This window comes from Thunnus thynnus, chromosome 10 (assembly GCF_963924715.1).
Source record: "Thunnus thynnus chromosome 10, fThuThy2.1, whole genome shotgun sequence".
Classification (NCBI taxonomy): Eukaryota; Metazoa; Chordata; class Actinopteri; order Scombriformes; family Scombridae; genus Thunnus; species Thunnus thynnus.
Genome location: NC_089526.1, coordinates 15772151 through 15798425, shown reverse-complemented (window position 1 = coordinate 15798425; position 26275 = coordinate 15772151). Strand labels below are relative to the sequence as shown.

The window sequence follows — 26275 nt, the reverse complement described above, 5'->3', positions numbered from 1 at the left end:
AATCAGGGACGTCTCTGCACATTCCTCCTGACTGCATTTTAAAAGGCTGCGCACCCAACTCCATGCTCTTCCACTCTTAATTTGATGTTCCAAAGCATGTGTTTAACTGTAGCATGGAGCATTACCACATTACCACATGCATGTAAAAGGAATGAATAAACAGTCAACACTATTTACTCTTTTTTTTGTTGAGAAAAAATTCAAATATACAAACAGTGCAGACATGTGCTAAACATAATGGTATACAAATAAACAAAAATTTGAATTTAAATAAATAAATATAATAATAATTTGAAAAAACAGATTTGGGATAAATAAACTTCATTAATATAAAATTATGGAGAAAAAAAAACATAGCCTACGTAATTCTTTGAGGAGTTCACTGTACAGTTTGACAGTTTTTTTTACTTTTTTTGTGATAATAATTTTGAGAGTCTTAATATATTCTTTGAAATTCACATAAAAATCCAGTGAAACTGGGCGTAACTTTTGTTATTTTGTATTTATGTATGTGTATTTATGTACCATAGGTCTATAGAATCAGTGAGTTTACAATGAATTCAATGTTATATTTATCATGTTCAAAATGTGTAATTACATTTTAACTCAATTGTAATATTATGATTAGTTTTACACAATATAGAATATTTCATTCGAGTCCAAAAAGTAACTGCATGTATAAAATAGTAAAATAAACGCGTTCAAGACTCTGGTTCATCATTTTAAAAATTACATTTGTTTCAATATCTAAAAATTTGGAGAAATATAGATTTGTTGTTATCATTATGCTATTGATAATACAGATTTTATATGGTAATAGCCATGACCTCTGCTAATCAGTACCTATAAAAATGTTGTCCCAAAAAGCTTTTCCGCTAGGAGTAAAAGGAGCCTGAAGTGACCGACATGGAACGCATCCTGGGGCGGTCTCGCGAATCATCGGACACCGTCGGCTTTTTCCGGTGGATCTCGATCAGTTAGCTAGCCAAGCCGATTAGCCTGGTGCCACCAGCTAGCTAATGTTCGCATGATATTTAATGTTAGCTGACTTGGAGTGGATGATACAAATAGTGTAGAAAAATGGCGGACGTCGAGGGACAAGGGAGTTGTTCATCGGTCCCTCCGCTGCCTCACCCTTCCTCTAGTAACGGCTCCGGGAGCGGTAACGTTACACCCGGCACCAGCGGCAGCTGCCAGACGGCAACCACCGTTACTTCAGGCCCGCGGCTAGTTCGAATAGTGAAGTCGGACTCGGGCTATGGTTTCAATGTTCGGGGGCAAGTAAGTGAAGGAGGGCAACTACGAAGCATTAACGGGGAACTGTACGCTCCGCTGCAGCATGTCAGTGCCGTCCTACCGGGAGGTGCCGCGGACAGAGCCGGTATTTCGAAGGGAGACAGGATTCTTGAGGTGTAAGTGGCTAATGCACTGTCTTTGCTCCACTCAAAAGCAGATTATAAATCATGTACAAAAGGACTCTTTCGTATGATATTGCTTGTAAGTTAATGAAAATCAAGACAAACAAGAGCTGTGAGCACCACCAGTTAAGTCCTAGCCTGTGTGCATGCACTGGAGCACACTGGACTTGCAGGTTCATCCTAATGAAAGGGGGGTCTGTGTCAGAGAGAAAAGAACCAGGGATCATTAGAAATTCCCGTCACACTGAAACCTATTCCTCTCATCCACAGCATGTCAAATATTCTCAAGTCTCCCCTTGTACACAGCCATAGCCTCCTAACCAGATGCAGTGTGTAATATGTCTGCATCACACACAAGTGTAGCTTGTTTTGCTTAAATTAGTCATCAAGGTCAAATCATTAACGTCACTGAATTTTGAAAATTAACCACACACGGTTGTGATGTGACCATCACTGAGCACTGATATGTCTGCTGCATTTAGGATAGAAGTGGCTGTCCTAGCTGGGACTTTAGTATGCATGGAGATTGCTTGCTGATGTTAGGCTCTGTTGCTATGGAGAGGAACACGCAGCACACAGCTCAGCATCAGTGCTGGCACTTCAGTGTGTGTGTGTGTGTGTCTGTGTGTTTGTGTGTATATGTGTGGAATAAAGGGATGCAGAAAGGGAGGGATGCCTTCAGTTCAATTCTGATTGGCTTCGCTCTCTTAAATTCTGTGTCTCATTGGCTAGCTTCTGCACACTGCTTTGTTAATGGGTGGCCTGCAGTAACCTGGCAGTTTGTTGACCCCATTATTTCTGTGTTCCTGTGTGCAAGCATGTGGTTGTATGTGTTCATGAATTGTATACTGTATGTAAGGAGCAGCCTTTTAGCTCTTTTTTTTAAATCCTCAGATCAGTTATTTTGGTCAATAGCATCCTTTGATTATTGGCTCCATTCATTGTGATGAATGTAAGCCTACCTGTTACAATAGTCAAGGCTCCATGAACTAATATTGCTTCATTGGAGAATGTCTCCCCCACTGTGTCTCCATGCTGTAGATGAGTTTGGCCCCAATGTGGCTAGAGCTTTACATATTTATTGTTATATTCAGCTGAACATTTGACTTTGATGCATGGAGCCTTCCTGTCAAAGGGGAATATGTACATTGTAAGTCAGTATATACACAGTGGAGTCCCTGCGCACTAACTGCAGTGGTATAGAGCCTCTGCTATTCTCTATACAATCAATACTTCTTTGCACATTTACACACAACTTCAAGCTTCTCAGCTTTTGATGCAGAACAATCTATAGTGCAAGATGACTTTTTACAGCCTCTTGCTTAATGATAAAGGCTATTACATAGAGTACATAGTGCTATTACATGTTAAACACGCTGAACAATACTCATCCTCTCTATAAACTTTGCAGTGGGAAGATTTAGCCTTGGGTTTGAGTGTGTGAATATTTGCTTGTACACGTGTATGTGTAAGTAAGTGTGCATGCATCAAGTACAGAATTGAAAACTCTTAAAATGAACAAATACATTAATTATTACCTGAAAACATGACACACTTGAAAATGTCCCTTAAAAACTATTTGTCACGCTCAAAAGTGCTGAGACTGCAGGAGCAAAGGCCACTACATCAGGTGCTTATTATATAGTCATAAAGCTGCTGGAATGAAAGAGCTGCCAAAATGCTTAGTCTGTAGTTTGTATTGTAGAAGACATTTGCTCTTTTTTTCCCATTACACCTGCAAGATGATTTTAATCATGCCTCCTATCTCCTCTTTATTTCTACCTACATAATCATCTTTCCTCACCAATTTCAGCTTTGCCATGTTTGACCTGCTCAGAGGGCCTCGCTTGACCCAACCACATATTCATGTGTAGCTTTCTGTTGCCATTGAGTTCCATAGGTATTAGAGAGCATGTGTCCATTGAGCTTTAGCCCTATGTCACCCTGCCAATGTAAGCCATGTGATGACATAACGGCTGACATAACAGATCAGCTGTCAGTCACAAGTTCTATCTGAAGCATTTCCTGTCCTGGATTGTTGTTGTTTCCAGTTGACAGTTGGAATGTGTTATGCTCGGCGCAGCAGCTTGCTCTCCCGTTATTCATCAGAAATGTTTGGGTAATATCATGATGTGTTGTGCACAGTACATATAAATATCAGGGTTCAACGTTGTTAATGTTTTTTTTTCCACTTGACCGGTCAGGCAAGTCACTCAGAAATCTCCTTACCCGAAGTCAATGTTTACTTGCCCCTATACAAATGGTTTTGTTTATTAGTGGTTATCAAATAACAACAAAGGCTAAAGTTAATCATCATGTTTAATCTTTATTTAAGTAAATAAAACAGAACAAGGACACAGAGTGTCATAAGTGCAAAGCTACAAACATTAGTAGATATCGAAAATGTTATGACCCATTTTATGTGTAAAAAAGCTTAAAATCATCACATTTGTGAAGCTGCAACCAGCAAATTTGACTAAAATGATAAATTGATTATTAAAATAGTTGCAAATGAATTATTTGCTCTACTACCTCCGATACATAAGGTTTCACAAGACAAATGCTTTCACCAGTGACAAAGACATGATCCCTCAACAGCTCCCACCTTACTAGATATGACTCATCTCTCACCATAAGACCCAAAACTCATCTTAAAATGTTAATTAGCATAATTCTTTTGTATTACACCCCTAAAAGCATTTAAACAGTGGTAAAAGGCAGTGTGGACTTGGAGAGCAGGGCTTGGGTGGTATGATAAATAGTTGAGAACTGAGATTCATCTGTCTGTGAAGTTCAAAGTATATTTTCACAACATATTCTAACATTTTAGTGCATATTTCTTATATTAACCTCTTCTCCAAAACTCAGAGAGCAAGTCATTGCATAAAAAGATCAGAGCCCATTTTTGACTAACTTTGCCACACAAATGATGATCAAGGTTTCCCCTAAGGTATTAACTGGGTTGCATTAAGGTTATGTAAATGAATAATAAGTGACTTTTAAGGCAGTCCTGGCAGTCTATGGAAAATGTTTAAATATATGTTTTTCCAGCCTATGCATTCATGCTAATATTTGCAAGTTACTGTTTAAATCGCAAGAATCGATTGCATTAGTAGGAAAACGAAAAGCAGAGAATAATTTAATTTATTGAATCTCATCCTGGCATAGTTAAGTCAAACAGCTTGAGGTGATACCTTCAGAAGAAGTGCTGTGTCTGCTCAAAGTAAAAGTTAACTATAGGTCAGGTCACTACAGCTCTGTCATAAACACAGGCCTCTGACGCTCGGTAGCCAAAGTGCACACACCCAGTGTTGCTCATGCTCAGCTGTGCCAATGATATAAGCCAAAGGTCCTATTCCTGAGGGGGGAGGGTGTGAACCCAGGTGATTTTTAAGGACAAAATCTCTATCACACTGACACACATAAACAGAAGATGTGTCCTAAAATCATTGTGGTCTAGCACACTAAAAGACTTTATTCACTTTCTGCCAGTTTAAGAATCCTACGCTGTAATGCTTCGTCCTTGTTGTATTTGTAGTATTTGACTGCATTATGTTGTAAGACTTTTCTTGTATTCCATAATAGTAATAAAAGTGAACTGTTGTCCTTGACATCTACCTCTCCTTCTCCGTTCCACCAGTAACGGGGTGAATGTAGAGGGAGCGACCCACAAGCAGGTGGTGGACCTGATCCGGGCCGGAGAGAGGGAACTGGTGTTGGCCGTGCTGTCGGTCCCGCCCCAGGAGGCCGACTGCCTGGATCCTGGAGACGACGGTTCAGCCCAGTCCTGCTACGACTACTCCGACAAGCAGGCCGTCCCCATCTCTGTGCCCAGCTACAAACACACTGAGCTCAACCAGGAAAAGTTTGTGGTGGGTGCATGTATGGATGGCTTACTGAGAGGAAAATGGGGAATTTTGAAGCGTTGATGGGTGAATATGCAGACAGGAGGATTAGTCAGTGAAGGAATGTGAATGTCAAGATTCAAGAGAGAGATTTTATTGTCACAGCAGATGGTAACATTGAAGGCAACTATTGTTACCATAGATGCATCATGAATTTATCTACAATGTCCACTTTTGACACTTGAATGTGAACTTTGTGCTGAGGTCTGTGATTGGACTAAACATCTCAACTCACTCAAGAAAAAAAGCTTTGTTCTATGACACAAAGGTTTGAGTCACAGCCACACTGACTTTCCATGTATACATGTCAACAGTGTGAATAATAAATGGATGTCTGCTTGTCACCAGATTAATGTCCACTCACAATGGAGGTTGAATAGGAATACAAACTTTTTTTTTTTTTTTAATTTAATCTCAGCGGAGACAATATCTGATGAGAGAGCATACACAAATTATCTGAAGACCTGTGTGAATATTATAATTCCCTCTTCATCACTTTAGGACATACAATATATGTTTGTTGTTTGTCTCTCTCTGTCCAGGTATATAATGTGTACATGGCCGGCAGGCAGCTGTGCTCCAAGCGCTACCGAGAGTTTGTGATCCTACACCAAAACCTGAAAAGGGAGTTTGCCAACTTCACATTCCCCAAGCTCCCTGGGAAATGGCCTTTTTCCCTTTCGGAGCAGCAGCTGGACGCACGACGCAGAGGCCTGGAAGAATACCTGGAGAAAGGTGATGTAGAGAGAAGGATCAGTATCATAATATCTGGAGTTTGTAAAGTTAAGTTATAGGGCAAAAAAAGTGTGTGGGAAAACAATCTTGACTTATATTATGTGTGTTTTATCCGCAGTGTGCTCTGTGCGGGTAATTGGAGAAAGTGACATCATGCAGGAGTTCCTGTCTGAGTCGGATGAGGTAAAGAAAAATATACATGTGTGTGTGTGTCTTTTTTGTGTTCCTCTGCCTGTGGCTCACAGCAATTTGTGTCTCCCTCTCATGAACTAGAACTATAACGGCGTGTCAGATGTGGAGTTGAGAATAGCCATGCCCGATAAAACCACACTCACCGTCAGAGTCCGTAAAAACTCTACCACAGACCAGGTCTACCAGGTAAACATACACACACACAGAGGCCCGTATTACCATAACCGTTATAAGCTTGACCTCATTACAGTCATCCTAAGTATACTTTACTCTTTCTTTTTTCATCCAGTCTCTACTTCTCTTTCTCTTTCAGGCCGTGGTTATGAAATTAGGTATGGACAGTATAACAGCCAGCTACTTTGCTCTGTTTGAGGTCATCAACCACACCTTTGGTAAGTTAGGACATGTAATTCAGCTTTGAGCTTTTGTGTATGTTTGTGTGTATGTTTATGCTTTTTTTTTCCACACTGAACATGTTCCATCTTTGTTGAAGCACAGCACAAATTTTGACTTTAGTGATAGCCACTGTCACCTAATAACAAAGTGGGAAGAGAGACAGAGACTATTTGCATGTTGTCTGGGATGTTATGATTATGCCATCTTTTCTAATAAACAGCTGTGTGCTACTTTTGAGAAGAGGAAAATAACATTTTTGCTCCTCACTTCTTTAAGGTCAGTGTGGTACAAGGATATGTCAGCTTAAAAACAAGCAACAAAAGAGAGCTTTATCAGAGGTAGTACTTTTCATCCCACGCATCACCATTGAATTTATTCCACATGAAGTGTGAGCTCTGCCTGTTGCTGCCCGAGCTGGTATTATGCTTCTCTGGGCTGCACGTAGGCGACAACACCCTTCTCTGCGTGTGTTTGCAGAGATGTTTACCTGTGTCTGCGGAGAAGCTTAATTCCAGTTTAAGACAGAAGCAGAAGCACATTAGCAATAGAGTCATATTTGATGAGAATTCAAGTTTTGCATGCAGGTTGTTTCTTTCAGGCGAACAACAACTCAGAAATTAAACAGTTTTTATCCCTCAGTGATGTGGAGAAAGTCATCCACTAGGGCTGCTCGATTATAATAATATAATAGTCACGATTATTTTGGTCATTATTGAGATTGCAATTATTTAACTTGATTACTCATTGACTCCCGGAAAAGAAATGCTTCCATTGTATTACATGTATCAATCCACACTGACTCCAAGACACGCATTAGTGATGCGCATCTCACAGAGATCCCCCGTGTTTTTGTTTTTTTTAAGCTCCCAGTCTATTTCTGTCGCATTTAGTGAAGCATAATCTGCACAGACAGCTGTTTAAATCACACAAATATCCTGCTGTATATGTGATTGAACTTATTAACGGTATCTATGTTGATTGATCAAAGCTTTCAGTCTGTCTGTGAGCTGCTTGTTTAATTGCAGGCAGATTCCCCTCACTTGCTACAGTGGGCGGGGAAATAAAATCAATGAATCAATAAATACAAACACTGTTGATTTCTTCCCGTGGAGCCGACATGATAACTGTTTTGGTTCAGTAAATTTCTGCCGTCAGTCAGTCTGGTGAAGGTAGTTTGTCTGGCCGCTGTCCTCTCAGCTCTGCTGTAGCTGACAGACGGCCGGTTCTGTGGACAAAGACGCTGAATGCGGTTCGGAGTTCATGTGGATTGAACAGATAGAAAGCACTTACTGGATTCCCAGTGAGAGTGAGTTCGGGCTTTTAGGGAGGGGTGAAAGTGTACTGCTGTAAGGGAAAGGGGTGCGCTGGATTTATAACACAAGACAAAACGGGAGCATCATTGCAAAACGGAATGCAGCACAATAAACATTTTATCTCGATTATCTTGTTTTCATAATCATTGGAAGCCAAAATTGTAATTGAAAATAAAATTCAACTAATCGTCCAGCTCTATCATCCACGATCATAAATATTTGAATTCCTCTTCTCTCCAAATTGAAGGAAAGGCAGCGGCTTGAATTAAGATGAATATAAATGATGAATCGCCACTCTTACTCTAGCCTTACCATACCAGTTGCCTTTTAGTTTGAAGACTTGAAGATATTTCTTGTTACATTTAATGCACAATTGGTGTAATTATAACTGAAGTAATATCATTGGTCTTTTAATCCCTTATGCATTAGATCATAACCTGAGGTCTCTTGGAAGGTTTCTGTTTGCCCCCACTTTAAATTGTAGATAAATTGGCCTTTTGCAATCAGAGCTATTGGACTTCATCCCGCCAGAGAAACTAGACCAACTGAATCTGAATCATCTTTCAAGGCACTTCTGAAACTTCATCATTACTTTCTGACTTTTATTTTAATTAATTGTTTTGGCCTCGATACTTTTCTTTTCCTGCATATGTCTCCCAGTCAACAAGCTTTGTTGACATGACATTTTAAAATACAGAAATGATGATGTGACAATTAAACTATAATCAAATTAAGTTAATGTAAGTGTTAAAAGTATAAATTGTATAGCAGAGTACGTGGCTGGATACGCTCTCTTTACTCTGCTATTGAGCAATGTTGATCAATGCAGTCTAACTTAATAACTTCAGCAATTAATTTGTGCTCTCAATAGGTGGTCAGTTGTTTTTCTTTTCTTTTTCCACTGCATACCAACCAAATCAGAGCATCAAACAGCATTTAGTGTCACATATTTAACACTAGAAGCTCTGTTGTCTTGTCCTGTAGGTTGAACACGTGGAAAGATAATAGATTTCAGCTTTAAACAAATATGCAAAACTGCTGAAAGAAATAGCATTGATGGCAGTAGATTAACTTTGTTTTACAGCACTCTTATTCTCTCCCTCCTATTTTTTGCTTTCTTCTTCAGTGCGTAAGCTTGCCCCCAACGAGTTCCCCCACAAACTGTATGTACAGAACTATACCTCAGCTATCCCGGGAACCTGCCTCACCCTGCGGAAGTGGCTTTTCACTACAGAAGAGGAGATTTTGCTCAATGACAACCAGCTTGCTGTCAACTACTTCTTCCACCAGGTGCGCGCACTGGACATTATGTGTCTGACTGGTACATGTGTGTGTCTCTGTATGTGTTTGTCTTTTTTGGTTTTCTAACAGTGTCCCCTTTCCGGCCCCTTTGCAGGCTGTGGATGATGTGAAGAAAGGTTTCATCAAAGCAGAGCAGAAGTCCTACCAGCTGCAGAAGCTAGCAGAGCAGAAGAAGATGTCCATGGTGAGTCTCTCACATACCACGCAGCTACTCTAATACTGTTTTTGAGTAACATACACAGAGACAGATAGGGTTTGTCATTATAGATCCCTATGTCTTATGATATCCCCACTCTCCTACCTGTTCTGTCTCCCTTCACTGTGTATGATTTAACAACTTGGAAAAGGTACAGAGCCTTCTGGAGGTGGAGGTAGAGAGTGTAGGTTTGATTGTCACCGGCACAAATCCTTGCTAGGAAAATGTGCATAGAGGAAGTGAGCGAGTTCTCCTGCGTCTGAAAACATAAATAAGGTTGGAGGATTAAACCTGCCCCAGCGGGCAAATGCTCACAACATACTGTATCTTCACATCAGTTCAGCTGCAGAGAATAACTCTAGGATCTGCCTACCTTCACCTTGTCACTTCTTGTTTTGTCTGGTGTCCCCTACATCTTTCTCTCTCAGTATCTGAGTTTGTTGAGGGGTTGCGAGGGCTACAATGAGATCATATTCCCTCACTGTTCCTGCGACTCCCGGCGTAAAGGCCACGTCATCACAGCCATCAGCATTCACCACTTTAAGCTGCACGCCTGCACCGAGGAAGGGACACTTGAGGCAAGGGCAACTGCTTGTTGTTTGTTTTATGTGTGACTTTGTATATGTGTATTTTTTTTTATATAGAGTCAAGTGTGTTTACTTAAAGCCCCTACTTGGTTTCAGAACCAGGTGATTGCATTTGACTGGGGGGAGATGCAGCGGTGGGACACGGATGAAGAGGGCATGGCCTTCTGCTTTGAATATGCACGAGGAGAGAAGAAACCACGCTGGGTCAAGATATTTACACCTTATGTGAGTATCGCACACAAATGTTAACACTACTTAACATTTGGAACTATAACTAGTAACATAAAGAAAATTTCTTTTTAATTTAGATTTCTGGCAAAAAGTGGAATCAACACACTGTTCTCACAATGTTTCCTTTATTTACTGTTGCTGTGCAGCATTGCAATCAATCAGATCTTCTTCAGGCACAAACAGCACTAACAAGCATCACATTATATGTATATATACATATCTCAAAGCAATGGAAATCTACAACGTGATTGAACTGGAAAGCTATTGCCTGTAACCCATGGCAACCATTTACATGTGCCTTCAGAGAACAATGGTGTCAACAATTGGAATGCAAAACAATACCACACATGGTTAGAACCACACCCACTCCTACAAAAAAAAAGAGTATAAATGTATAAAAATATAAATGGGAATATAAGGAAATAAAAACAAATCATTTTTAGTCCTGCAACTATTGATTTTTTGGATGTTTTTATTTTTTCAACCATAAGCTCACTGTTCAAAGTGTCTGATGTTCAGTGTTTACATTTATAGATTTAAATAACCAGTTCCCTGACGATCTTACTGTTTGCTCAAACATCGCTTGTGACAGCTTTTTAATTTCAGTGTCTGGATAAACAGTACAGTATTTTAATGCCTGTTGCAGTCCACCAGAATTGGCTTTACTTTTTAATATGCTGTCAAAGTAGAATTAAAATGTTCAAATCAAGTGCGGTGACTGCTATAATTGAAAGGAGAAGAGGTCAAACTTATGAATACTATTATCTTGTTTGTCTTTGTTTTGTTTTTTTTATCTAAATCCATCTTTCTCTCTTTGCGTTTGCCGCTGTTCAGTTTAACTACATGCACGAGTGCTTCGAGAGAGTCTTCTGTGAGCTGAAGTGGAGGAAGGAGGTAAGGACCATTTTCTCACACACTAACTAACTCTATTACAAGTCATGTATACTGGTCCTTCACTCATAGCTGCTACTGTATGTCTGTTTCGACAGGTGGAAGAGGAGGCTACAGACAAGGACAATAAGAACTGCAGTAAAGATGGTATGTGTGGCAAGGTAAGGCTTTGCCTGCCTCTGTCCGGTCTATGATACAGGAAAAAGCCTTGGTGAATTTCTCTGTTTTCTCCCTCTGAGTTTGTCTTTCTTTGTCCTGTTTGCTGTTTCTGTTGCAGAATATTTTCCAGCTGCTGAGGCACAGAAGGGATGGAGGCACCCAGGAAGGGAGATCGTTACCTCTTAACTTCACACCGTCGTCATCGACTCAGCTCAGCTCGGCCCTCATCTAGCCCCAGAACCAGAAACACTCAGCTATTAACTACATGGTCATCATTTACACTCCATCAACTACAACCCGAGAAGCTACCCGCGATACATGCAAACCAACAAGCATCTGCAAATGAGCAAATTGAAATAAACAGAAGCATAAAAAGCTACAGACACAAACCAGGTCTCTTGAATCCAGCACATCATAATCATGCGTTAAGCAAAACTCTGTAAAAATGAAGTGAGGCCTCTAAAAACTTGAAGTCATGGATTCATGCAAGCCTTCCTCTTATTAGCAGGGACTTGAAGTGGAATGTGACGTGCACACAAGGAGGTTTTGAGCCTCCGCTGAGGAAGAAAGCTGAAGAGAGTAATTCTTGCTGGACTAACAAGGGAAAGCTGTGCTTAGTGCTCGCAAAAGGGGAACACAGATAACACTGATGAGCGATACTGAGGGTTAACCACAGGAAGACACTCGCTTCTCAATTTATGGATCAGAGCAGCAGTGTCTTGTGTGTCTTTTTTTTGGCCAGTTAAAAGCATTTGTAAGCGTGCAAGTGTGTTTGTGCATGTTTACTAAACTGCGCTTGCAGGGGGGAAAAATCAGGAGAATGTAAGTCGCAGCTGATTCACATCTCGTACATAAATTTCCATCTGTTTGGCGCTAAAAAAAAAATCTGCATTTATAAAAGAAAACTATTAACATTAATAATGTGGCAAATGAGAGAAGGGAGAGAGAGAAAGCAGACATTTTGCAGGATTGTTTCATTCAGGTGTTATCGTAGTGATTCGGGCACACAGAGCAGACAGCTGTGATGCTTTGACACACGAGCAGGAACATTTATAGACTGACGTTGCACTTTATCGACAGTATTAACAACCTCCAAACGTGGGAGATGTAATCTAAGACGCAGATAGTGGGCATAATACTGGAACAAGTCTGTACTTAGTTTACTTTTTATTTTTGACTGACTGCCATGTGCAGAGCCATGCATTAAACTTTAACGTATTTATAGTATTATGTGAACACTCCATGAAAATGTAGATTGTAGAGCAGCATTGGAGAAGGATCAAGACAAGCGGCAGTGCAGTTGAGTTTGTGCGTTGTGCATTACCCAGAAGAGACAGCAGGGGTCCTTCTCCTCCTTCCTGCTCCCCGTCTGGTAGTGATTACTTTGTCTCTGAGAACTCCCGCAGGATTTATAATAGGCCAGTAATTCAAATGGCCTTTACGCACAGCACTATCTATCTCTGTAGCTGGTACTTTGCCGTACTGTTAAGCCACTCATGCACTCCAGATTCAGGTTAAGTGGGACGAGAATTTCATAGCAAAAAGGGTGGCTTGCATCCTTCATCAACATGATAGATATGAGGATAACTGCACATTCACTAAAGGCTTCGCAGCAACTAAACACATAATAACTGCAGTCTAATGTGATAAACTGTGTAGTTTAATGTCCCTCTAAAGAAGCCCAGTTAATGCTCTAAAATAATTTAATAAGGTTTTTTTTTATCTGATGATAAAATAGAAACAACAAATAAATAACGAAAGTAATTACAGCTCATCACATCATTCACAACTTATACATGTTGACATTAAATATTAATCATTGCTCAGTGCAATATTGTGATGTGACTACATTATTCATCAAATACGAAACGATCTATTGTATTCTAAAATAATATAGAGGGGCATTTTGAAAGTTCATGCTTTATTCAGCAGATAGTGCATGTTCAGTTGCTACTGGCTTTTATAAGACAAGTCTCCTTATTATAGGGATATTTTCCGAAATCAATACACTGTATATCATGATATGGCTAATGTATGAAAGATCACATGTAAAATGATCAAACTGATGTTCAAAGCAAAGAACTGTGTTCCAAAAACTTCATATATGTGAAAACAAAAACTTCACAGACACATTTTCTAAGGTTTAATCACAGCTTGCTCTGAACCAACAGAAAAATGTAAAACAATAACATGATAAGATCGTACAATCACAACATGATGCCACTGAATGTCAATAAACGATAATATCCAAGTTCGGCCCAGCCCTACCGCCTTTTTTAGCTCATTATGAGAATGTTAACAGTTTTTTATTATCTGCAAGCAAGTAAAGAGTCCTAGATTGACACCCTGCTAAAAGTGCTTGTTATAATGATGGTGCTGTTCACAAAAGCCATTTTGGGTGATTAATGAGCTTCAGCAGACCTTGGTGGGCGCAAAGGAGGTTTAATTGAATGTGTTGAGCCTTGACTTGTGAGATTGAATGTGCAATCCTAAAAGGCCGAACGCATTTCCCAGGATTCTTGTCTGTTTACTGGGCCGCATCTGACATGGTCGATTGTCTGATCTGCCCGCACTCAAGTGTGCACTCTGTTTTCGCTCACCTCTCTTTCTCACTCTCTCTCTCATTCTGACTTCAGTTAAGCCTCGCTTGCCACTTGCGTTATTTATTTCAGTAAGATATAAAACTCAGCATCTCTGTTGTTAAGTTGTTCATCTGATAAGGTTTGGTTTTTTAAAGAGTCACGCTAAAAAGAGGATGGAGATTGACAACCTGCAGATCCTTTGACATGTTGAAATGTAAAATTTAAGACAAGGGTTTGGTTACGTCGCTTACTGTAATAAATTGTAACATATTCTTTTAAATAAACTGATTTATTGATGCAACGTTTCTTTTGTTTGGGTTTTTTTTTTTTTTACAGACTTAAGTTAACGTTGTTTGCTGGAACTAGTAGGTGGGAATATAGGACTGTCAAAAGTCACAGTGAAAGTTACACACAAGCCCCTCAGTGAGCAGAGTAGGATTTATCCTGTAAAGATGATTTCACACCAGTACTCCCACTCTCCCTTTGTGTACCCACATCTGTTGTCTTTCTTCCTCTCTTCTCATTGCTCTTCCCTCCTGAACTCCAACGTCTTGTAATGAGATCTGGGAGACAATTACCCAACAGGCAGTGAAATGGCCGTTTCATATCGACCCACATTGAGTGTATCCACTCAGTAATTAATAGCTATTGACTGCTGGTGGCATGGGGTATTATCTAGGAACATCTGAATTTCCAAAAAGCTAACATCTGTTACCTCTCCAGGCAGAGAACTGTCCAGAGAGATGTCTTGCAAATTGTTACACTTAAGTGTCTTAACTACAAGGCTTTCATTTGTAGGTTAAAGTGTAATTTATTGTAAAAATGTAATCCCAAAGCAAACAGACAGATTAAGACTCCTGAATTTATTCTACAACTGAGGCACTGATATTTCAAAATCTAACAATGGAAATATAAAGTATTGTGATGTGGGTGGTATAGTGGCTCTGTCTTTGTTATTGTTGTCTCAGCAGCCACAGCCTGCAGCCTATATCTGTGTTGTTTTTCTATACTCTTCAGTTTCCACCCACATGTTAAACACATGCAAGTCAGGAGGACTGCAGTTGTCTTTCTGTGGAAGCCCCATGATACACCTGTTTGGTATGAACACTGAACTGACTAGAAATAAGTCGATAAACTAAACAAATATTGCATCATAGCTTCGTTTAATTTCAGGGAATTGTTGTTACATTTTTGAATTGATTAACCTCTATTAAAATACCACACTACTCTGTATTACTTCCTTTATATATTCTCTCCCTCTCTTATATTTTTTCCACATGAGAAAGCACCCTACTGCACAAGCAGCAGTGAGAGTGAACAGCAAATGTGCACGAGAACTGGGGAAAGCTTCAGGAGTATGTGTGGTTACTGCATTAGGTCTGCAGCAGGGTCCCGACTTTACCACTTAACGTGTGAGTGGGTTTGTGTTCGCGCAGCTCTGTGTTTGTGTGGATGTGTGTGTGTGTGCAAATATGTGTGACAACTGCAGCCACAGATTGGAGTGGTCCCTTGATACCAAAGACCTGTTTTCTGCATCCTGCATCCTAATAATTGCATACTCCTTTGTTTTTGTATGAACCAGTTTGCTTCTCCTCTGAACAAACAGCTCGGCTGGAGCTGTCGCCACAGAGCAGGTGGATGACTGAGTCACTGGAGGAGGAGAGTATCTCAGATTTATTACCTGTGCTGTATTGCATCTCTCAGCTGTCTGCAGTCCGCAGCCCCACCAGTCACACAGACAAAAGAGCTCAGTAGGCCATTGAAATGCGCGGTGAATTGATCCAATGGTGCACTGCCCTGCCAGCACATGCAGCACATACTGTACTTACAATGAGAAAGTATAAAACCAATTTAATAGTCTCAGGGATGAAGGTTTGACTACAGGCGTGCCAAGACACCAATTAGCCAAATTCAATTGTCATAAAGTGTTCGTATTATTTCATAGTCAGTCATTTTACATGAAAAGGTTTGCCAAGATCCTTCACATAAATTCTGATTAAGACACCCTCTGCCAATTCAGAATATACGTCCAGTCACTCCTAAATGCTGGTCTAAGTACAGTTTAGCAGCAGCAGCATCCCGGAGGAGGAGGAGGAGGAGGAGGAGGAGGAGGAGGAGGAGGAGGAAGGGGGATTCACCCCTCTACCCCACCTACTCCCCTCTCCCTCTCCTCTCCTCTCCTCTCCTCTCCTCTCCTCTTTCATTAATGAGCAATCAGTTAAAAACTTTATTGGTCCCTATTTGCCTTCTCAGCACCCCTATGCTTTTTCCCTCTCTTTCTCTCAACCATGCAACTATGTTCTTTTTGTACTCTTTCATTCTGCACCCTCTGTGTCTCTGCACCTCTGCATAGCCCTCCCTTGCATCTCCCTCTTCTGTCTCTTTCTTCTTCCTTTTTGCCCTCTTCACACACCCCTCCCCTCCTCCTGTCCTCTGTTTCTGCATCCTTTTTCAACTTCGATCGGAGGAGGGGAGCCAGAGAATAGAAAATTTGATGCAAGTCTAGAGAGTGCAAAAGATGAGACAGTTTATTTCACAGTGTTTACATCTTAGCCTGTCACAACCTATTGGCGTTTCGAGCGTCCAACACTTCCTCGACCTGACAGAGTAAATGTATGCCATGATTTACATTCAAAGCCTGGGTCATAGAGATTGTATTTTTCTGCATACACGTGTATTTGAGTGTGTGGGTGGATGAGTGAGGGTGTGTTGCGGTGTGCATGTATGTCCATAAGATAAAAACCCTCTTGAAATTCTTTGGAAGCTGACATAACCTATGATTTCTCTCTTTTCAGTCTGAACCTCATTAACGCCTGCACAGACAGACTATAGTGTTCCACATTATGAATATAAAATGGAGCTTTGAAATATTTGTTCTACCTGTATGGACATTCGCTAGTGTCTCTCATAATCAGACACAAGAGTATGTAGATATCACATCATTGCAGTGTAGTTTTATAGAAAGTGAATGACACACAAAAGATCCCTATGGCAGAAATACTGGATATTTTTCTAGGGGATGTTAGTACATTTTCTTCCTTATAACAGTCACTGCAGCGTAATATGAAACTAACATGTTGTTAAAGGTGATGGAGAACTGAATTGCCAATGTCATCATCCCATTACCTCGATGATATCCCATCTCTATTATTGTGATAAGACTCTTTGTTTCCGTTTTCAATCTCTGGAGGACAGTATTCATATAGAATAAGAAAAATTATATACTAATCACAATGACTTTGGACATCTTATTAAAGGAAAACCATGAGAAAACTGTGAATTAAATTGAAAATTGAAATTCTAAAGAAAATAGATTTGGCTCTACTGCAGTATATTTGGGAAAATGTGTCACACGAGAGAGCACATAGCCTCCCTACTGACAATCAGTTGAAGAGTATTAGTGAACAAACCAAACCAGTTTTAATGTAACTCTGAGCATGTTAACTGTTAAACAAATCCTGCTTGAGTGTTAGAGCTCAGCTATCATTTTACATGCAGCAAGTTAGTGCCAGGTTGCTTTTTACTGAGCATCTTCATGATGTGTCCCATGACTGTAGTACAAATACTTCACAAGTCATGCTTACAGGTTCTCACACAGAAGTCTGTGGTGATTTTTCTTTAGGATCCTCAATCACAAATCTACTCAAAAAAACAATTTCTTCATTGTTACACTCACAAAATATTTACTGATGATTTTGTCAATTAGTCCATGAACCATCATCCAAATATCAGTGAAACATCCATAAAACCTATTGAAAGAATGTGTGAACAGTAACCGAGCATGATCAGGTTTAATCTATCAGAAAGAGAACAAAACGCATTGTAGTGTTTCTGAAATCATGTAAATGTGTCACAGTTCACTCCGGCTTCCTAAATAGGGAATATTTGCTGTTTTATGTCCCAGTGTTGTTAACAGCAATTGTGCTTCCAACAAATCCTTATCTGTATCATCCCTTAAAATCACCGCTTCTCTCAGAGGAAGTCTTTTGACAGTGCTTCTCCAAAGTTGGGTGCAGCCATGAGGATAGCGATGGTACAGATGATGTTGAAAACACTGAATCCAACCAGACACAGGCGGTCAATGACAGCTGCAGCAAACTGCCACTGCTCCGCCAGACTGAGCTGCCGGTCGTGCTCACGAACACGTTCAACTAAGAACTGCACCTCCACAAGAAGAGCCTGCAGCTGGTTGTCCACTGCTCCGCCTCGGATCACACCTCTGTGGGTATGCATGGCAGCTGTTCTCCCTGCTCCAGCCCCAGCTTCTAGGCCACTGGGTCCCGAGAATGTGATTGATGGGTCAGGCTCTGGAGTTTCCTGTGGGGGACTCCCAAATCTGGCGGATGGTAGGTGGTGATGGATAGGTGTATCTCCAGCTGGTCCTCTTTCTCCTACTGCTGCTGGTCCTTCTCCATCTCCTCCACCAAGTCCACTGCTAGCCCTCCTATAACTGGTGACTCTGCTCCTCTGAACTGGCTCCAGTTCTACAGTGGTCTGGAAGGTGTGGAAGCCCATGTAAGGCAGATGGCCGTTGGGTTGGGGATGTGGATTGGGGCTGGGATCTCTGTGGCAGGGATTGGGGAGGATAACAGCTTGGGAGTTGGGCCGGTGAGGGGGTGGGTGTGACAGAGGGTGGCTGAGCTGAGCCAGGCTGGCCTGCAGGGAGTTGAGACTCTGGGGGAGGATGGAGGGCACCGGGGTGTGGATAGTGGTGGTGGTAATGGTGGTGGTAGGAGAGGACAGGGTCTTGCTTTGACAGTCTGCCTGGCTGTGGGGAAGAGTAGGGTCCGCCCCCTCCCCTGGACGTTTCATCCGCAGGAACCAAGGGACCCACTGCAGCAGAACCAAGTGCACCTGTCAGACATGGATAGACACTGATAAGGAAAAGAGCATAGAGGCATATTTTCAAATAAAGATAAGCAGGAAGGATCCAACTCACCCAGCGCGGCATGTGTCCACTGTCAGGTTTGTGGTGATGGAACTGAAGGACGATGACTGTGGCTACTACTGACATCCCTACAATCACCATGGTGCTTGCAAAGTACTGACCTGAGGCAGACAGGAGGGTGCTTTCAATCTGTATGCTATTAACATTATCACTGTCTCCAAAATCCACCATTCCAACACTCACAAACAAATAAAGACGTGCATATACAGAAAGAAACTGACCTATCAGTGGTACCGAATCTGAAGTGGCGGGCATAATCTCTGCAACCATCAACATGAAGACAGTCAGAGAAAGTAAAACCGTGATGCCTGGAGGCAGACACAAGACGCCAGGGAATCGTGAGTTGCAAAGAAAAAGAGAGAGAAACCTTAATAGAAGAAAGTACATGAGCACACTTAGTGGAACAGTATACTTGGTATGCCGCACTTGACTTCTCTCCACAATCATCTGTCTTTCTGACACTTGTAGGAAAACTCATTTGATTTTACTTCCTCGTCTTCCCTCCTGCATTTTCTTTTCTCTCTTTCCTCCTCCATCTCAACCCTCCTGACAGCGTCTGCATAGACTGCATAGCTGACAGAAAGTGTTGACGGAGAAAGACTGTAAGAGAACCACCAGATGCTTTGCAATGGAAGGAATATAGAACATGCAGCTAGAAATATATTTCATCTTATACCAGGTGAACCTTTTGTTTTCAACCCTATCCTTATTGCCTCACCATCCCTCGCCCTGTTTTTCTTCTTCCTCATTTTATTATTCCTCACCCAGGCTGATCTTCTCCCCAGAGTTGGCAGGGAGCAGAAAGACCAGAAGGGTCATGGAGGAAAGGAGCACACAGGGAATGAGAAGGTTGAGAGCGTAGAACAGGGTCCTCCTTCGTAAGGTCACCACAAAGGTTATATCGGGGTAGGGCTCTGCACAACAGTCGTAAAAAACCTCATGACGACCTCCGGGGACCTCTGAGGCAACAGGGAGAGACAAAGACGACATTATAATGCAGAAAACACCACTGAGGGCTTCACAGAAAAGGAAAAACATCAAAACAAGAATCTCAGGAAGTGTTGTATTTTGTTACAACCATTACATGTTTTTGAGTAAGAAAAGTCCAAAATGATACAAAAAAGCTAAAAGAGTGATGAAACAGAGTGTAGAATGAAAGATCTAATTTCATTAAAACAAGTGGCTTTATGAAAATCAATAACTCTTTCTGCAGGACGGCAAAATATGCCACCCTTACTCCTCCTGAGTAAAGCCTTACTGCACCATACCATACAGTAGGTGCACAAAAGCATACAAAAAATCAAAGTGTAAAACTGCATTGCCATTGTATTTTCATTGAATGAAATGTTTGTAAGACACACTCCAACTTCTCCTGATAAAGTCTAACTAGACATGACTACTCACTTCTTACAGTACAGGTACAGTACAGCATGGTGGTAATCTATATAAGCCAAAGGCTGCAGTTACTAAGCAACAAACTTTGTTTATTATGCAGGGCCTTTACAGCCAGTCTCACCCACTAGGTCCCACTCTCCATTGGGCATGTACCCTGACACGTCTGCTTCCTTCATCTGAATGTCCAGCAGCCAGCCATCAAACGTCCAGGAACCAAACTTCAGTTCACAGCGCTGGATGTCAAATGGAAACCACCGCACGTCTACGTTACATGTGCTGATAAATATTCCTTGGAAGGTAGGAGAAAGAAGGGAATTAATTGACAGTAAAAGGAAAGTAAAATTTGTTTTTGTTGCAGCCATCTGGAAGTAAGTGAAGAGGAAAATGTTCAATTGCAGTAAGCATTCTTTGAATTAATTTGCTGCAGCTTGACACTGTACATATGCAGAATGATTGAAGACGCTGTTTGATTTTGCGGATGAGATGCTGATAAATAAAATCTTACCTGGAGGCAGATACTCACAGAAGCCACTGGAGTTAACCAGCACATTGGTCTTAAAGGTGGCATCAAACTTATCATGAGCACTGGGAGACAGTAACACAGTAATTATTTAGATAGCTTGGAGCTCAGCAGCAGCACTGGGTGTGTGTTTGTTTGTATGCCACACACACCTGTTGTAAAGCAATATGTCAGGCGTCCAAACTTGATCAGCAGTGAAACGAAGGTTTTTAACTCCAGGATAATCTGATTGATTCCACTGAAGGTAGTGGTCGTACCACTGCTGGGAGACACAAACACAACTCTCGTATTACAAATGGACAAAAAAATGAAACTCAGATATTCACAAATACACACAGGCATAAACAAGCTTGGTCACTTGTCCCTGATTCCTCCATCTCATGATTTTCAAGATAAGATTATGTTTGAAGCAACAAGAGGTTTAAAAAGTTTGATTAGTCTACATGGCTTCCGATATGACCCTGAACGTTTTCACTGCACAGAACATATTATTATTCATTATACTCACCATCTGCAGCCAGGCATTCGTGGTGAGAATCTGGTTCTTTTCATCCTTGCATAACACAAAGGGAATGAAAAGGAATTGGTGGTTTTATGATTTAAACTAAGAATAGGTTCACACTTTACTCACAGGCTCATTTGTGCTTTTTTAAGAGTTATTATTAGCTATAATTGTTTCTCCTGTCTACACTGGCTTTGAAGAGATTGCTTCCTAATGTGATTCCAGTGTCAGAGATGGGGGACTACTGTATCTACAATCCTTGTTCTGTTTAAAAAAAAAAAAACAAAGCATTTCAAAGTTTCAACTGAAGTTCATATGAGGCTTTAGCAATCCCTCTGCTGCAGCTCAGTAAGGACACACTGTCCAAGGTAACACATACTAAAATTACTTTAAGTTTATAAGATACCCATTTGATCTGACTAATTCAGACTTATGAAGCCTCATATTAACTTCAGCTGAACTTCAAACTGCATTTTCACACTGAAGGAGGACTTTTGTTTCTATATCTCTTACATTGGAAAGGATCCTTTCACAGCCAGGAGGAACAATTAAAGTGACCATTAACTTTTTAAATGTATCTACAGTATGGGCATGTAATTAAGATAGACTTGAAAATGTGAAAATGTGCATAGCTTTTTTTTTTGGACGTATTGTGTAACTGTAAAATTGCACTGATGTGTGATAAAGGGGTGCCATGCATACGTACCACATCCATGACCTGCATCAGAGTAAAGGAGAACTGAACAGTGAGAGTCTGAGAGTCGTTGGCCACCGGTCTCTCCATGGGGTTGTAGTCTCTCAGCAGCTCCCTGAGCAGAAAGCGCTGGTGAGGACCCTGCACTGATACTGTATAGTGGAGGGTGAGGGGGTTAATAGAGGGGAGAAAGGGGGGATGGAAAATGGGAGAGAGTTTAATCAGTTGAAGGATGAGGGCCGCACACACACTTGTTTGTTTCATCAACTTCTTTATTTAAACAGCATTGTGCTGAATCAAAGCCAAATATTTCGACTTATCAGGGGCCAAACAGGAACACTGGGTTGAAAACCACTTTTTATACATTTCCAAACATCATCATGAGAGAGTCTAATGACCAAAGAAGAGCAAGAGCAAAAACCGACAGTTGCAGAGAGAAAGCTGTGTCAGGACAAACAGGGAGAAAGCACTGAAGTCAGAGAAATAGCTGAAAAATGGTGTGATTAACAATGATAGAAGGATAGTTTGACAGAAAGTGGTGTTGAAATTGTCGGCCAGGTACATGGAGGAGAAGGAAAAAACAGAGAGAGGGTAGACATGCTCCAATGAAGGTAAAACCAGGATTATAGGGAAATGTTTTAAAGATGCACAAATACATAGTAAAGTGGACACAGGACAAAAGAAGGGAACAGGGTATGGAAATGTGTGAGAAAGAGAACGGATAGCAGAGAGACAGATTGCCAGCTACTCTTAATCAATTACATCTCTGATTGATCACCAGCAGACAGTCAGAGACTTTTCTCTGCTGTAAAAATGTCAGCTCTATTCAATGCAGGAAATAGTGAGGCCATTAAACACCGAAACACCCAAGACAGACAGACACAGCACTCACGACGATGAGAGCTGAAAACTACAATACACTTAAAATTACTGCACAATGCCTATTCTGAAGCCAAACAGTAGTCTACCTGCTGCTTTGCAAACCACATGGGAGTGGTACAATAAATGGTGTAAGATTAATGCACTCACTATGCAGTGTCAAATCTATATTCACTTAGTAGTTCTTAATTAATATCAATATGACTCTACAGATGGTATGCCTATAACTCAGATTAATAGACCCCAGTGTCCACAATGTCCAGCCATATAAATTAAAAATTAACTGCCTCATAACTATCCTCTTCTCCTCCTCTGTGGCTCTATCTATCTATCTATCTATCTATCTATCTGTATTTCTATCTATTACACTTTAGTCTTATCAGTAATAAAAATGCACCGCTCAACTATGTAATCTGCAGTAAAGATGATTGAATTTAATATTGCTGCTTTCTCATCATAAAATCAATCTATTTTTTTCTGTCTGGCTGCACATCAACAGACATTCTTGGTGAGAGCTACTACTACAAGAGCTACTGTCTCTACTCGGTGGCACAAACATGGAAGGGCATGTACATACACACAGCACAGGTAGAAAACGCACACTTGTTCGAGCACAGTCTCACTCAAAGCATCAGTGAAAGTCACTCACCGCGGAGCAGAGTCGCAAGTATCAACAGCCAAGGAGCCACAGCTTGCCACATACTGCATTCCTCTGTATCAACAGAGAAAGAGTGGAAGAGAGAGAAGATGGGGGATGATAAGAGTAAGACACAGAGAGAGAGAGAGAGAGAGAGAGAGAGAGAGAGAGAGAGAGAGATGGAGACTGGGGTCTGAAGGGGAAGAGAGGTTGTAGAAAAGAAGTGGAGGGAGTGTGATGCCGACAGTGGCAGAGCGGGTTAAGGAGGAGAAAGGAAGATGTAGAGAGAGACACAGTGGGTGAGAAATGCAGTGAAATGAATACTCCCCTGAAGAGGGAGATGCTGTGTGTATTTGAGTCAATCAGATACTGAGAGCAGGGGATAACCCGACCTATAGCTAAAACTCACCTTTCATTCTTCCCTGCTCATTAATTCCTGCAGATTTGTCTGTCATCACTTATGAGTCATCCTCTATCATTTTATCATGTACTTACTCACTGTTTTTTTTATTGAGAGGGTCTTGAGAGGGTCTGTGGATATGATTAGCCCTCCAGGTAATGGGATTGTAGTAATAATCCAGGAGTCTATACAGTAACTCCAAGCTGGAGATAAAGGGTTCAGTATAACAATGTTCTATGTAACACACTAGCAGTCTAAAAGGAAACGTTACAAAATTTTAAGCAATTGCAAACATATAGAAACATCAAAAAGTCTGTCACTTTCTCATTTGCACATTTGAAAGCTGTTTTGCTTTTCAACAAGCTGACATCAGTACATTCACAGAGTAATGCTGACACCCACTGGATTCATCAGTAAGTGCAAAACCTCACTTACCAGATGTACTCTGAGATCTCCTAAAAGTTAATATATTTATATCATAAACAAATGTATTCAGAGTTCCAAGTTCTCCAACAATTTAATGGCCTGTTTGTGCCAAAGAAGTTGGTAGAGGAAAGTTATCACAAGGTCTGAATTCAACTCAACAGACCATGTCTCCTTCTGATTTTCTTCTGAGCAAGAAACATTTAAGCACATTTATATGTCTCTATAATTAATATGTGATAACCACAATCTCAAGATAGCGACACTGTCACAAAAAACTGCTATTTTACAACTTTATTTAAATATATTATATGAATAAAGAAAAGATTTAGATGTAGGATTTCATCCAAGATAATTTATCATTTCTATCAATTTATCTTTTCCAAAAGATCAAAAACATTCTATTATAATTCTACTCTAAAGTCAATTATTGCTCCAAAGTGAAGTTTGTGATTTTTTTATGTGAATGCATTTCATGTGTTTATATGAGGTTGAGGGAGTTATTTTAGTCCTGGGAGTAATAATGGTACTATATTCTGAATGTCTAAATTGATTTCTATACCTCACTACAGCATGAATTTACAATTTTACAAAAATTTACAAGTTTCACAATCTATATCCATAAATGACAGAGTGACAAATTCTGACAGGGAAAATTTGCTTAAAAGACAACTCTGAGCACTCCTTAATAGTTACATGATGAATTGATGCTTGTTGATAATAAAAAGACAAGAAACAGACAAGAAATAGAGAAAGGCATTAAATACAGAGGTGTCAACAACTTGGCCATTGGGACCATTAGACACTAAAAACCTGGCAACCCTAAGAAAAACGACTGTCACTTCTGCCAACTACAAGAGAAATTGGCACAGGGCAACACTTCCTGCTACGCTGCAGCTTGATATTAGAACCAAATAATTTGACACACTCTCAGACTAAATCCCTCAAACTTCATTCAGATCTAGATGGGACAGAGCTTTTACAAACATGACCCCTGAACTATGACTGTATGACTCTGTTCATATTTTTAAGTCTTATTTGTATAGCTACAGCTGTTTAGCCTTTTTCTCATAAGTTGTATTTATTGTTCCCTCCTATCTTGTATTTAACCTATTTACTTATCTATTTTTAAAGTATTTTATTTATTTTTACTGTTTGGTTGCAGTTTTTTCAGCTTTGTTGTGGTAACTGTGTCTACCTATCAGCAGTCATTTGACTTTGTTTACACTTTGTAAACCTCTTTTTTTTAAAGTGCTATTACAAATAAAGGAGTAGATGAAATTTAATTATATAAAACACAAATATGCTATATTAATTCAAGGAGATTATTTGAATGTGTTTTAAAACATGTCTGGAGGGGTGGTCCAGCCAATGAAGCAATACTGAATTTGAATAAACAGAGAAGAACCTGTTTCAGTGGCTTAAATATGTATCAGAAATTTGGATGCAACACATTGCAGTAACCAGTGGTGGAAGAAGTACTTAGATCCTTTACTTAAGTGAAACTACCAATACAGCAATGTCAAAATACTCCATTACAAGTAAAAGTCCTGCATGAAAATCATACTTAAGTAAAGGCAGGCAGAAGCTTAAATGTGCCAAGCCTGTGGTGAGAACTGTGAAAAGGTGGACAAAGGAGGGCACAGGCACAGTTCTGCCTGGACTGCACTGACTGGGATGTTTTCAGAGACACATCAGCTGATCTGGATGAGTATGCAGACACTGTATCACCTTATATCAGTTTTTGTGAGGACAACAAAAACTCAGGTCAGGACAAGGGTCAAGTACAACAACAAGAGTCATGGTTTCCTGCAGAACTCAGACCCAGTCCCACCACCCCACCACCAACAATAGAGACTGAAGAAGCACCACAACTGTTTAGCAAGTATTAGCAGCAAAATGTACTTAAAGTATTAAAGTAAAAGCACTTGATTCGACCCTCTGACTGATATAATATTGTATATGACATC

At 40.5% G+C, this 26275-nt stretch overlaps 2 protein-coding genes across 3 annotated transcripts; one reads left to right on the top strand and one right to left on the bottom strand.

Moving 5' to 3' along the window:
• The first annotated feature begins 892 nt into the window (after positions 1 to 892).
• snx27b (sorting nexin 27b) lies at positions 893 to 14208 on the top strand. Of its 2 annotated transcripts, none has more exons than XM_067601433.1 (13): positions 893 to 1412; positions 5059 to 5290; positions 5866 to 6058; positions 6177 to 6241; positions 6332 to 6436; positions 6564 to 6642; positions 9086 to 9249; positions 9356 to 9445; positions 9886 to 10035; positions 10141 to 10269; positions 11110 to 11169; positions 11265 to 11327; positions 11444 to 14208. In XM_067601433.1, exons 1-13 carry the CDS (start codon positions 1081 to 1083, stop codon positions 11555 to 11557), a joined length of 1776 nt encoding a protein of 591 aa, XP_067457534.1. In that variant the 5' UTR covers positions 893 to 1080; the 3' UTR covers positions 11558 to 14208. The 2 variants fall into 2 exon arrangements, with proteins under 2 accessions (XP_067457534.1, XP_067457535.1); XM_067601434.1 differs by having other exon boundaries at positions 894 to 1412; positions 11265 to 11313.
• Positions 14209 to 17304: 3096 nt separating this feature from the next.
• Positions 17305 to 23671, bottom strand: LOC137190588 (neuronal acetylcholine receptor subunit alpha-7-like). The gene is made up of 10 exons (XM_067600129.1): positions 23495 to 23671; positions 21979 to 22118; positions 21279 to 21323; positions 20923 to 21032; positions 20756 to 20835; positions 20372 to 20539; positions 19620 to 19814; positions 19077 to 19163; positions 18847 to 18956; positions 17305 to 18761 (listed from the first exon to the last, which is right to left on the bottom strand). The coding sequence occupies exons 1-10, from the start codon at positions 23544 to 23546 to the stop codon at positions 17880 to 17882; spliced, it is 1869 nt and encodes a 622-aa protein (XP_067456230.1). The 5' UTR covers positions 23547 to 23671; the 3' UTR covers positions 17305 to 17879.
• Positions 23672 to 26275: the final 2604 nt, after the last annotated feature.

Coding starts and splice junctions, on each gene's coding strand:
- snx27b (XM_067601433.1), top strand. CDS start 1,081: ATGGCGGACGTCGAGGGACAAGGGAGTTGTTCATCGGTCCCTCCGCTG. Junction 6,059..6,176: donor GGAAGAATACCTGGAGAAAG/GTGATGTAGAGA, acceptor TTTTATCCGCAG/TGTGCTCTGTGCGGGTAATT. Junction 9,250..9,355: donor TCAACTACTTCTTCCACCAG/GTGCGCGCACTG, acceptor GCCCCTTTGCAG/GCTGTGGATGATGTGAAGAA.
- LOC137190588 (XM_067600129.1), bottom strand. CDS start 23,546: ATGTGGCAAGCTGTGGCTCCTTGGCTGTTGATACTTGCGACTCTGCTC. Junction 20,540..20,755: donor CTGTGAGTATCTGCCTCCAG/GTAAGATTTTAT, acceptor CTACCTTCCAAG/GAATATTTATCAGCACATGT. Junction 19,164..19,619: donor TGGGGAGAAGATCAGCCTGG/GTGAGGAATAAT, acceptor GTCTGCCTCCAG/GCATCACGGTTTTACTTTCT.